This window comes from Rhincodon typus, chromosome 1 (assembly GCF_021869965.1).
Source record: "Rhincodon typus isolate 14 chromosome 1, sRhiTyp1.1, whole genome shotgun sequence".
Taxonomy (NCBI): domain Eukaryota; kingdom Metazoa; phylum Chordata; class Chondrichthyes; order Orectolobiformes; family Rhincodontidae; genus Rhincodon; species Rhincodon typus.
This window is the reverse complement of record NC_063332.1, coordinates 73,459,812-73,471,867: the sequence shown is the minus strand read 5'-3', so window position 1 is coordinate 73,471,867 and position 12,056 is coordinate 73,459,812. Positions and strand designations below refer to the sequence as shown.

Sequence of the window (12,056 nt, the reverse complement as noted above, 5' to 3'; positions counted from 1 at the left end):
AGCCAGTTTCAATATTCAAAATTTAATGTTTTAAAACTGAAAATGCAAAAGACTACACTGATGTTCACCATATTTGCTCTGTGAATCAACTGTATGCAAAGTAAAGATTTAAATGAGTAGCAGTATGTCAAATCTAACATTGCTAAACATATCCAAGTCATTTACTTACTTGAGTTCTTGTGAGGATTCAGCTCTGATATGAGGTGTTTCCACTGATTGTTCAAACACTGCACCTTCTGGACCTGCAAGAGAAATATTGGGTAAATCATAACCACAAATCCAGTCAGGAAAAATGAATGATTAATTGATTGATTGATTTATTATTTGTCATGTGTACCAAAATGCAGTGAAAAGCTTTGTTCACAAGTGGTACAGGCATATCATAGTAAGCAAAGGATGTATAGATCAAAAGGACTTTGAGACAAGAAAAATTGCACACTCATTAAATTGCATTGGGCGTGCGCCAGGTGAGATCACATTAGTGATATCAGCTTTATTTGAGGCTAGAGAGTCCATTCAACAGTCTGATAACAGCCAGAAAGAAGCTGTTCTTGAACCTGCTCATGCGTGTATTCAGGCTTCTGTATCTTCTGCCTGACAGAAGAGGTTGTAAGAGCTTATTACCAGGGTGCGATGGGTCTTTGATGATGTTGGCTGCCTTTCCATGGCAGAGAGCCATGTAAATGTAATCCCTCATGGTCCTGGGCAGACCATACCAGGCTGTTATGCACCTGGACAGTATGCTTTCAATGGTGCATCTGTAGAAGTTGGTGAGAGACATTATAATCATGCCAAATTTCCTGAGACGCCTCAGGAAGAAGAAGCGTTGTTGTGCCTTTTTGACTGTTGCATCTACATGGGAAGTCCAGGACAGGTTATCGTCACTCCGAGGAACTTGATGCTCTTCACCCTCTCAACCTCAGTTCCATTGATATAGACGGGGGCGAGTTCTCCTCCTTTCTTTCTGAAGTCAGTGATCAGTTCTTTAATTTTGCTGACGTTGAGAGACAGATTGCTTTCATGTAAGATTGAAGTAGACATGGGAACTATTCTTGAATAAAATCAATGACTGGAACTATACCATGCAAGTTGTTGGATCATATATGAATTAGCAAGATCTATTTATAATGACTCTTGGGGATAGATTTATAAAATTGTCAGAATCTGGATTGGACATGGGCAGACAGGCAACATGGTGCCACAGGTCATCATGCTGATTCACTACCACAGAACATAGAACAATAGAACAGTACAGCACAGAAACAGGCCCTTCAACTCACCATGTCTGTGCCAACCAGGATGCTATTCCAAACTAATCTCATCTGCCTGTACATGGTTCATATCCCTCTTTCATGTGTCTGTTTAAATGCCTGTTAAATTTAGCAATTGTATCTGTTTCTACCACTACCCCTGGCAGTGTGTACCAGGTGCCTACCACCCTCTGTGCAAAAAATAAATTCCTTGCACATCTCTTTTAAACTTGCCCCCTCTCACCTTAAACCTATTCCTTCTAGTATTTGAGATTTCCACCATGAGAAAGAGACTCAACTATCCACCCTATCTGTGCCTCTCATTCTTTTGTTTACTGTTATCAGGTCATTCGTCAACCTCTGACGCTGTATCAAGAACAATCTAAGTTTATCCAACCTAGCTAATCTATATATAATGTAACATAACCTATATAGCAAATAAACTCCAATCCAGGCAAAATCCTGGTAAATCTCTTTTTGCACCCTCTCCAAAGCCTCCATATCCTTCCTACGGTGCGGTGACCAGAACTGTAACAATAGTCTAAATGTAGACTGACCAAAGTTTTATACAGCTACACCATGACTTGCTAACTTTTATACTCATTGTCCCAAGTGAAAAAGGCAAGCATAATCCTGACCCAGAACCATTTTGAATCAAGGTGGCTGAGGGTTTGATTTGCTGCCTGCCAGGAAGAGGTAGGTGCCCAATGAGGCTGATTATTTTAAATTAAAAAGTCTATTAATGTTCTGGCTCCGTGTTGGCATATATCACGGCTAAGGGTGAAGGAGGGAAGAAGGAAAGGAGGGGGTTGGGGAAGGGAACAACCTGTTGGCAATCTGAACTTTCTAAATTGTCGAAATTAAGGGTTGTAATTATGACCTCAAAAAGGGAGTCAATAGATATCATTACTGCTCCGATATCATTGATGTTGTGGCCACCTCTTTCATTACATTGCCTGCTGGTGACCAGAATGTCTGCCTGTTTCAGTTGATTGGTCTTATTTAACATGCAAGTTGTAACTTTATTACATACATCGTTCCACTGTCAAAAAGTTAAAATATATCTTTATTGTGGCAATTCTTGACCATACATTCAAGGCTGCAAGCAGCCCTAATGGTGTTGGAACCTGGCAATTGTAGTCTCTTAGATACATTACTCTTTTGAACTAGAAATCTTGCTATACACTCACAACAATGGCCATGATTCCAACTTAACTGCAGGGATTGCTGGTGCCTGAATTTTCCCTGAAAACTCTGCTACTGAGACAATAAAGTTAAAATTATACAGATTCGTAGAGTCATTCAGCATTGAAACAGGCCCTTCAGCCCACCATATCTATGCCAACCAAAAAAAACAAACCCAGCCAGTGAAGTCTCTCCTCATTACTGAGACCTTTCATTCTAGGCAACATTCTGGTGAATCTCTTCTGCATTCTCTCTCATGCAATTACATCCTTCTGATAGTGCGGCAACCAGAAATGCACACAGTGTGACATCTGTGGCCTAACCAATGTTTTATAAAGTTGTAATACGACATCATTGCTCCTATATTCTACACCTTGGCTGATGAAAGCAAGCGTTCCATATAACTTCTCCACCACCCCGTCTATCTGTGCTGACACCTTCAGGGATCTATGGAGTCTTTGTTCCTCAGTTCTCCCTAGGGATCTATCTTTCATTGTGTACATCCTCCTCTTATTATTCCCAAAATGCATCACCTTGCACTTCTCAGGATTAAATTCCATCTGCCATAGAAGAAGAGGAGGAAGAATGTGAAAACCTCAACAGCCCCTTCCTGTTCAAGTTACTATTTCCCCTCTTAAGTGCCCAGCACATTGCATTCTTTGCCACAATGCATAAATAAAAACAAATGTAAGGTGAACAAGACAAGCTAAAATTTATAAATTGAATTGTCATATTACAAATATAAACTGGTCACTCTGTGCACTCCCTATGAATAAAGATGAAGAAAATCATTTTTGGCCAGAATGTCGCATCTGGGTGGGGAATTTAGATGGCAAGCCCTCCCAAAGTGGTCAACAAACATTATAAAAATGATAAGTGTTGATAGAATTAACTATGAAACCATTATTATGATAATTGTATAGTCATAGTGAAGCATTACATTCAATAATGAAACCAACAACACATTTGGTCACGATTATTTTCAATAACAACAAATTCACTTTTTCTCTCTTCACATATGCTGCAAACCTGCTGAGTATTTCCAATCATTTTACGTTTATATTGCACATTTTGTTTTCTTTTCTTGCCAATATGAATGCTGCTTTACTGTGACCTGATGTTGCAAGAACCACCAAGACAAAAACAGTAAAGAAAAAGAAAATGTGGGGAGACAAAAGGCATTTCACTTATGGGTAGTACAGTGTTCTGCATCCTCTTTCTCTCTCTCATACCTAGAGCTGAAATTTAATAACCTTGAGGTGCATTTCAAAAGGTGTTAACAAACCTATAATCTGTTCTGCATACTCTATGGAACATTCTGCTAATTTTCAATTTTTTACAAACACAAAACCTTAACCTAAAACTGCACACCCTTCACTTTTTATTATATTCAACATCCTTCTGCTAAAAATTGTAACCTCAGTTGCACCTCCAGCCGCAACAGAAGATGCATTTTCAACACTAAGTGCATGAACAACCAAACACTGATTGCCACCTCAAAACATTAAACCAAGATTGCTTGTGGAGTTCTTCAGTCAAACGTACCCTGGGATTCATTGCAAGTATCAATATTAATGCTTCAATATTTCAATTGTAGATAACAAGGTGTAGAGCTGGATGAACACAGCAGGCCAAACAACATCAGAGGAGCAGGAAAGCTGACGTTTTGGGCCTAGAGTTCCTACAATCGGTGAAATTGTAGAACAAGTTTAAACTTGGTCTATTGCTGCATTTTGACTTGAAGATAGGCAGTGGAAGTCAGGAAGTTTCTCTGCTTGGCATGACCACTTAGAGAAATGCCCACAGAGGTGAGGTTTTCTGCAGTTTTAAATAAAGGATTTGTGTTATTTAAAAAAAAATGAAAATTAGCATCATGTTCCCTTGCATATGCTGAAAGTGTGACCAGTTGATATACTTCAGAAAATATTGCAAATTAACACCATCTTCATCTCCTACAAAATAAAGAAAATATCCTAAAATGGAATTTCCAGAGAAATGTAAACCATGCAGCAAGGAAATAGTTCAAGAAGTTGAAATTAAAGAGTAAAAGATGAGGTGAGGTCTAAGAGATTCAAAACAGATCTGAGCCATCAACTTGAACATAAAACAGTTTGAAGTGGAATTTAAACACAACACAAGGGCAGGTATTTTTAATGCTGGCAGACAGGTTGCCATCACTGAGGTCTATGACAGTCAGACCAGCGAATATAAATGACAAGTCCAGGAGACATAGGTTTTCAGATACTTGGATAAATTATCATGAAGCTCAGTCACAAAGGACAAAGTGTCCCATGAGGGAGGGAGTTCCACGACTTTGACACAGCAAGACTGAAGGACCAGTGATACATTTCGAGGTCAGGGTGGTGAGTGGCTTGTAGATGGTTGTGTATCTCTTGTCCTTCTCCTAGATGGAAGTGGCCATGGGTTTGGAAGGTGCTGTCAAAGAGCTTTAGTGAATTGTGTACTTTGTAGATGGTACACACTGCTGCTACCAAGCATCAAAGGTGGAGGGAGTGGAAGTTTGTGGATATGGTGCTAGTCAAGCAGGCTGCTCTGTTTTGGATAGTGTCAAGCTTCTTGAGTGTTGTTGGAGCTGCATTCATCAAGGTAAGCGGGAGTATTTCATCACACTCCTGATTTGTACCTTATAGATAGAGGACAGGCTTTGTAGAGTCAGGAGCTGAGCAGCAAAATTCATAGTTCCTAATCTGCTCTTGTAGCCACAATACTTATATGATAAGTCCAGTTCAGTTTCTAATCAATGGTAATGCCCAAGCTATTGATGGCATGGTGGCACAGTGGTTTAGCACTGCTGCTTCACAACACCAGAGATTGGGTTTGATTCCAGCCTCGAGTGACAGTCTGTGTGGAGTTTGCACATTTTCATTGTGTCTGCGTGGGTTTCCACCCAGTGCTCCATCTTCCTCCCACTGTCCGAATATGTGCAGTCTGGGTGGATTGGCCATGCTAAATTGCCATGTAGTATCTAGGAATGTCCAGGCGAGGTGTGTTAACTATAGTAAAGTTGGGGTTATGGGGATAGTGTGGGATGCTCTTTGGAGGTTCAGTGCACACTCAATGGGCTGAATGGCTTCTTTCTGAACTGTAGGAATTTATATTGACAGTGCGGGCGATCCTGTTAAGTAATCCCATCGAAAGTCACGGAATGATGCTTAGATTCTCCCTTGTTGGAAATGATCATTATCTGGCACTTGTGTGGCGCACATGTTATTTGTGGTAAGGTCGATCCCCAATTTAACCAGTCTTAACTAAGAAGCTTTGGACACAGGCCAGCAATGGTATTGGAGACAGGAACAGATTGCAGCTTTTGAAAAGATTAAAGGCAATTGATTTCCAAGGATGCTTTACCACATTACAATCCCCGGCTATTCAGGAGAGTAATTGTGGATGCATCATCCAAAGGATTAGGAATAGTCTTCGTACAAGTGCAACCTGACAGACAATGAAAACCAGTCTATTTTATGTCAAGAGCTTTAATCTCCATGATTATCTGCTTCCGTGCCTTTTCAACCTGGAGGGCTTCCTGGCCCTGCCAGGACTCCAGAGCATCACTGGAAAACCTTGGTGTTTGCTCAAAACATCAGTAAATGAGAAGGCAGCACAAAAATGCTGGGCTCCCACAATACATCAAATGGTTACAGGTTAATGATGCATCACAATCCCTGTGCTTGTTTGCAGGCGCTTTTCATTCTAGTCCCCATTGTGTGAATGGAACTGCAATTAATCCACCATGAAATCCTTGTTTTAGATGAGTAAAATGATAGCAAGCAACTGGGAACTGAGCAGCTCAACCAATGCCAAATCAATAGCACAAATAATTCCCAGTGGTAGCTGCTGAAAATTCATAACAACGGTTCCACAGATGAGGAATTTCAGTTATGTAAATAGTTTGGAGATTTTAGGACTGCTTTTCATGCAGTGAAGGTTGACAGGAGATTTGATCAAGGCATTCAAATCATGCAGAGTTTGGCCTGAGAAGATAGGGAAAAAATTCCCATTGGTGGAAGGATTGAAAGGCACATATTTAAGGTAATTGTCAATGGAAGCAGTGAGGTGAAACGTTTTCACACAGTGAGTGGCACCTGTACTGCACTGGTTGAGACTGTGGTGGATGCAGGTTCAACCAAGGTGATTGAAAGTGAATTATTATCTTAAAATGAACAATGTGCAGGGCTACGATGAGAAGTCAGGGAGTGACATTAATTGAACTGTTCGGGCTGAATGATCTCCCTTCTGTGCTGTAACAATTACAAACCACAGAATACCATGTCCAAAACTAGATTAATAGAAAGATGACCAATGTCTGTGCAGGTAGGAAGAAGAGTTACATTGGGAATACTTGGAGTCCTAACCTTGGTTACACCAAATTGCATCTGACTCTCTAAATTTAGACACATAAAATGTATCCCAAATGTAAGAGAGTGCACACTTTGTAATCCAACAATCTTTGTTTGCAATTCCCAACAGCTCAGTTTGGAAAATCTTTAGCACACTAATGAGTTTCAGCATTTGTCAGTCTTAGTTGCTGCAAAACGTATAGTTTTCCAAAGACCTTTCCAAAACAATGTCGGTTTTTTCATCTACGCGTAAGCCTATATCTAACTGCAATAATCATTACTTTGCCATTCTGAATTAATCATGTTATTATAGGTTGTAACAGTAGCTCTTATGGAGTTATTATTAATGAAAATAAAACAGTGTTAACATCATATACCTTTTTGCTTCTTGTCATTTGCCCAACCAGATCATAGCTAGTGATTCAATATATCATAAATAAATATAGTTTTAATGCAGTGACTTGGCAAATAATCATTCAGACTGCTCAGTTTATATGGAAACAAATTTTCAAAAGACTGAATGCTTTTTCTTTATGCTTGACAGAAATGTAAATACATGGATTCCCTCTTTTGTGAACGTGCTGTTAGCTTGCATTTTCTGCTTACGAACATAATACCACATAAAAGTGTGTATGTATAAAAAGAATCACTATCAGTAGTTGTTTTTAACCTCACTTATTCAAACTGTTTAATGTTTTCATGTATTTTCTACCTACAAAGTAGTTTTTCCGTCTAAGTAATTTTCAGAAACAGGGCTGCACAGTGGCACAGTGGTTAGTTCTGCTGCCTCACGGTACCAGGGACCCAGGTTCGATTACACCCTTGGGTGACTGCCTGTGTGGAGTTTGCACATTCTCCCTGTGTCTGCGTGGGCTTCCTCCGGGTGCTCTGGTTTCCTCCCACAGTCAAAAAATGTGCAGGTTAGGTGGATTGGCCATGCTAAATTGCTCTGTAGGGTCCAGGGATGTGCAGGCTGGGTGGGTTACAGGGTTTGGGTGGGATGCTTTTCGCAGGCTGAATGGCCTCTATCTGCACTGTAGGGATTCTGTGATTGAAAAGTCTAGTTCAGAAAACTAGCCAAAATAAAATCAAATGTTGCCTATTACATTTTTCACCACTATTGATAACTTGCATACTCATAAATATGCAGGACATCAATAAGCTTGCTAGTATCTCTTAATTTGTTTATTTTCTGAGGTACCCACTGTGAAACATTTGATTGCTGTGCAAATAATCAGAGTGTAGATTTAAACATTACCTAGGATTAAAACATCAACAGAACCAATTTGCACCTAGCTGACAATATATTAATCAGATGTGAACAACAAATGATGCAGTATTATTTTTAAGAATTCCAATGAATTAGCTTTATGGACTCTCAGTAACCGAAGAAGCAAAACCAGATTCCTGAGAATAAGAGACAACAAGGTGCAGGGCTGGATGAACACAGCAGGCCAAGCAGCATCATAGGAGCAGAAAGGCTGACGTTTCGGGCCTAGACCCTTCATCAGAAAATGAGTTTATCAATCACAACAGAGATTAGGTAGAGAATGATCTGAATCAAAAAGGTTGCATGCCTATTACTTTTGCATATATTTGTGCCGAACAAATTAAATCACTTGAGCTAACTCCAGATTCAGCTTGAGGTGCATGAGATTGACTGTCAGGTGTTGTCTCAGTAAGGCATTTTTTATAAAACTAAGTTCAACAAGGTATAACTCTCAGATGCAAAGAATGAAAATGTCCTTTTTAAGGAACTAAAAGAGTGAGACGAGGATTTAGTCCACCAACAGGAGTCAACTCAACTGTAGAGAAGCAGATAGTTTACATGGTGAAAAACGGCATCGAGAGAGGTGGGGCTGACCAGTTACAGGAGGAGGGAAGGGGAGGGCCACTGTTTGGATTGTGATATCAGAAATCATCAGGAGTCACAAATACAGTTCTCACACATGGAGGATCTAAATGACCATTTGTGAATTCAGCCCATTGTTATGGCAGCTGGTGTTGTAGAGGTTGATTTATGTAGGGTACCCTTCTCATTTTGACACCAACCCAAAAGCAGGATTGTGACCACTGCGTTTGCGCAGTGTAGGGGTGGTGGTTTTCATGGAACGCACCTCCCCGCAACCTCACAAGCAGCAACTGAACATCACACCACTATCATAGACTAGGAGGTTCAATACTATGACATTGACATCGCTGCTCTGAATGAAATCTGATAGCTCAAAGGAAAAGGTGGCAGCTACACCTTATTCTGGAGATGTAGATCTGAGGCAGAACCCTGACTCAAATAGGGTTGGTTTCACCATAAAAAAACAAACTAGCTGACCATCTCACCAAGCCCCTCTATGCAATAAGTGAACACATGATGACCCTTTAGCTCACTCGAACCCAGAAGCAGTACAATACAGTCACCAGTACACATGTCACAACCCTATGAGAAAAAAAAGACGTCAAAGAGAAATTATACTCTGGATTTTCTCAGTTGTTGTCCCATGTACCAAACAGAGATGAGCTGATTCTCCTTGATCATTTCAATGTCAGAGCTGGAAGGAACACAAACCTCTGAAAGAGCATGAGAGAAAAGGAGGGCATTAGGAAGGTAAAATCTGATGGTGATCTCCTCTTGACAAAGTGCCTAGAACATGGCTTGATCATAACAAACACCCCATTTCAGCAGAGAAAAATACACAACATCATAGCAATATCCCCCACCCCAAGACATTGGCATCTGCTTGATAGCATCATCATACAAGTGAGGGACCATAAAGATGTTCATGTCACTCATGCTGTGTCAGCAGCCGACAACTGCTGGACTGACCATTGTTTAGTCTGGTCGACCATCTCCAACAGCCTGGCCCAAAACAGCATCAAGAGCAGAAACCCTGCCACAGGACTTTTGGTGTCAGTGGATTCAAAGGTTCTGGGAGAAAGATTTCAATCAGCATCCCACAGTCAACCTGACAATACTCAATGAACAGGAAGCACAGAATATCCACAGCATCTCATCTGATGTTAAATCCAAGACAAACAGCACCTGGGACGAGACTTTCTGTACCAGGAAATATCAAGCTTAATTTTTGTAATTATTTCAGTTGTTACAAAAAGTCTTATACCCATAAGAGTGAGTGAGATAGCAAGCTAGCAACTCAACTTTAGCTGAATTTAACGGCTGCTCCATCCACTGGATAGGACACCAGTGGCAACCCAATACAGTTATTACCAAGAGTCCCGATGGGATTAAATGTCAATTAGGTGATTAACTGCACACTGTTGTGGTTCCTTGATAGTGTGGAGTTCATCTTGAAGAGCAGCAAGCCAATTAGAAGCCCAGCCACACCATCTTCAAGAGACCCAGAGCAACCGCAGAGATGGAGACTATAGAAGATAACTGATGGCTTCAGTAGGAGCAGTCAGGCAAGATTAGACAAGGTTAGGTGTGAGGGAGCTACTGTGGACAGCAGCAGTAGTAAACTGTCAGAGCCTATCTGGCGGCCTCCCTTTGCAGCATATGTCTCCTCTCCCCCCACAACTGGTAGAATACCAATGGAGGTGAGATAAAACCCTTAAGTGGTCCTTAATTAAACATTAAGACCCTCAGTTGATCTAAAGATTGAAAGATTGACCTTGACTCTTTCTACTCCTTACTTAATTGGGGAGGGGTGTCACTCTGTGCCTTCTCTCCCAATTATCCATGGCCCATGCCCCAAACAAGAAGGGGCATTAAAATCTGATCACCTTGTGCAACATAAGCTGGTGTAGATATAGGCTCCACCTTCTGTGTTTAATTCAAGCAGTGTATGCCACATGTAACTGGATGGTTCTGTGTGAGGGGACCATACTTCAAAACAAAATATTAATTCCTTTCTGGGTTGAGTCAGTACAGTTGGGATAAGTAAGAATCCTGCTTCCTGCAGCTACTGTTTAATTATTTAGAAACATGAAATCCAGAAATTTAATCCCATCACCTCTTCTGTTAAACAAAACTGCAGAATTAAGATTTAGGAAGCATGATTTCTGAATTGTTGTTTCCTCTTGGAAGGTTAATTGAGAGAAGTTAAATTTTACTTAGTCAGTGAATCGTGTTTTATTTACGAAAAACAATTGGCTGTTATCCATGTCATTCACCAATACACCATAACTATGTTGGTTTTAAAAATAGTATAAATTACAATTTCCCTATCAGCTTATATACTGTTCCTCATCTCAGGCTGGATATTTTGACCTTGGAAGGGGTGAGGTGCAGATTCAAAACATGATGCTAGGGCATGAAGGGTTAAATTATGAGGCCAAATTTTCTAAACCTACTTTTTGTTCTTGAGAATAAATAATTGAGAGTTGATCTGATCAAGATATTCATGACATTTAAATGATGTGATAAGGTATAAATGGAGGAGCTACTTCCTCCGGTAGGGAATCAAGAATGAGGGTATGTAATATTATGTCCAGAGACAGATCAATCAAAATTCAAATCGGGGGAGGTTTTCACAAAGATAATAGATCTCTGGAATTTACATTACCAAAGGGTATGAACCCTACAAAACTATGATCAATAGCTTTAGTGTAGGTCAGGGAGCTAAGAAGTATGGAGCAAGATGGATAAGAAAGTGAGTCAGTAATTGTGGTCCAGATTATCCATGATCTAGTTGAGTTGCAGGGCATGTTCACAGGCTGAATGCCCAACTCTCAATGGCTGCTTGCAGGAGCTGAATGAAGACAGCAAGCATCTCTCAATGCGAGCCTGTATGTGCCTGTCAGTGATTCAGAATTTTCAAGCAATATATCCTGCTAGTATTGTTTACACTTTTCTTTTCACAGTAACATTATTTGACGAATGGTTTTCCACTTCACTACTAGTCCAAGCAGTTTATTCAGTCCGTCAAGCTAGCTTTATAATGAGCGTATTATGATTCTATTCTGATAGGCATTCTTGAAAAAGCCAGCAAAAAAACCCTCCAACATTGGATGTAAGTGACACACACATATTCTGTATTTAGATTATGAATTTTCATGAAAAAACAATAACAGACCCTTGTTAAATTTCACAAATTGTGACTTGCAATTGGAGTTCTTTTAAACAAGGTTTTGAATTATTTAAAGAAGGAAAGCAGGACCAGCTATGCTTTATAGATTATGAAAGTAGCATGGGTAGAGTCAAGACAGCAAGGTGCAGGGCTGGATGAACACAGCAGGCCAAGCAGCATCATAGGGGCAGAAAGGCTGACGTTTCGGGCCCAGACCCTTCATCAGAAAAGGGGGAGGG

The 12,056-nt window shown here is 40.3% G+C and overlaps 1 protein-coding gene across 1 annotated transcript in view; it reads right to left on the bottom strand.

The window, feature by feature from the left end:
- Window positions 1–165: 165 nt before the first annotated feature.
- Window positions 166–12,056, bottom strand: part of LOC125484037 (zeta-sarcoglycan) — a 905,082-nt gene continuing 893,191 nt past the window's right edge. Inside the window, exon 6 of the mRNA XM_048601198.1 lies at window positions 166–242. Within this exon, the coding sequence (XP_048457155.1) occupies window positions 166–242 (77 nt within the window). The remainder of the gene's footprint in view (window positions 243–12,056) is intronic.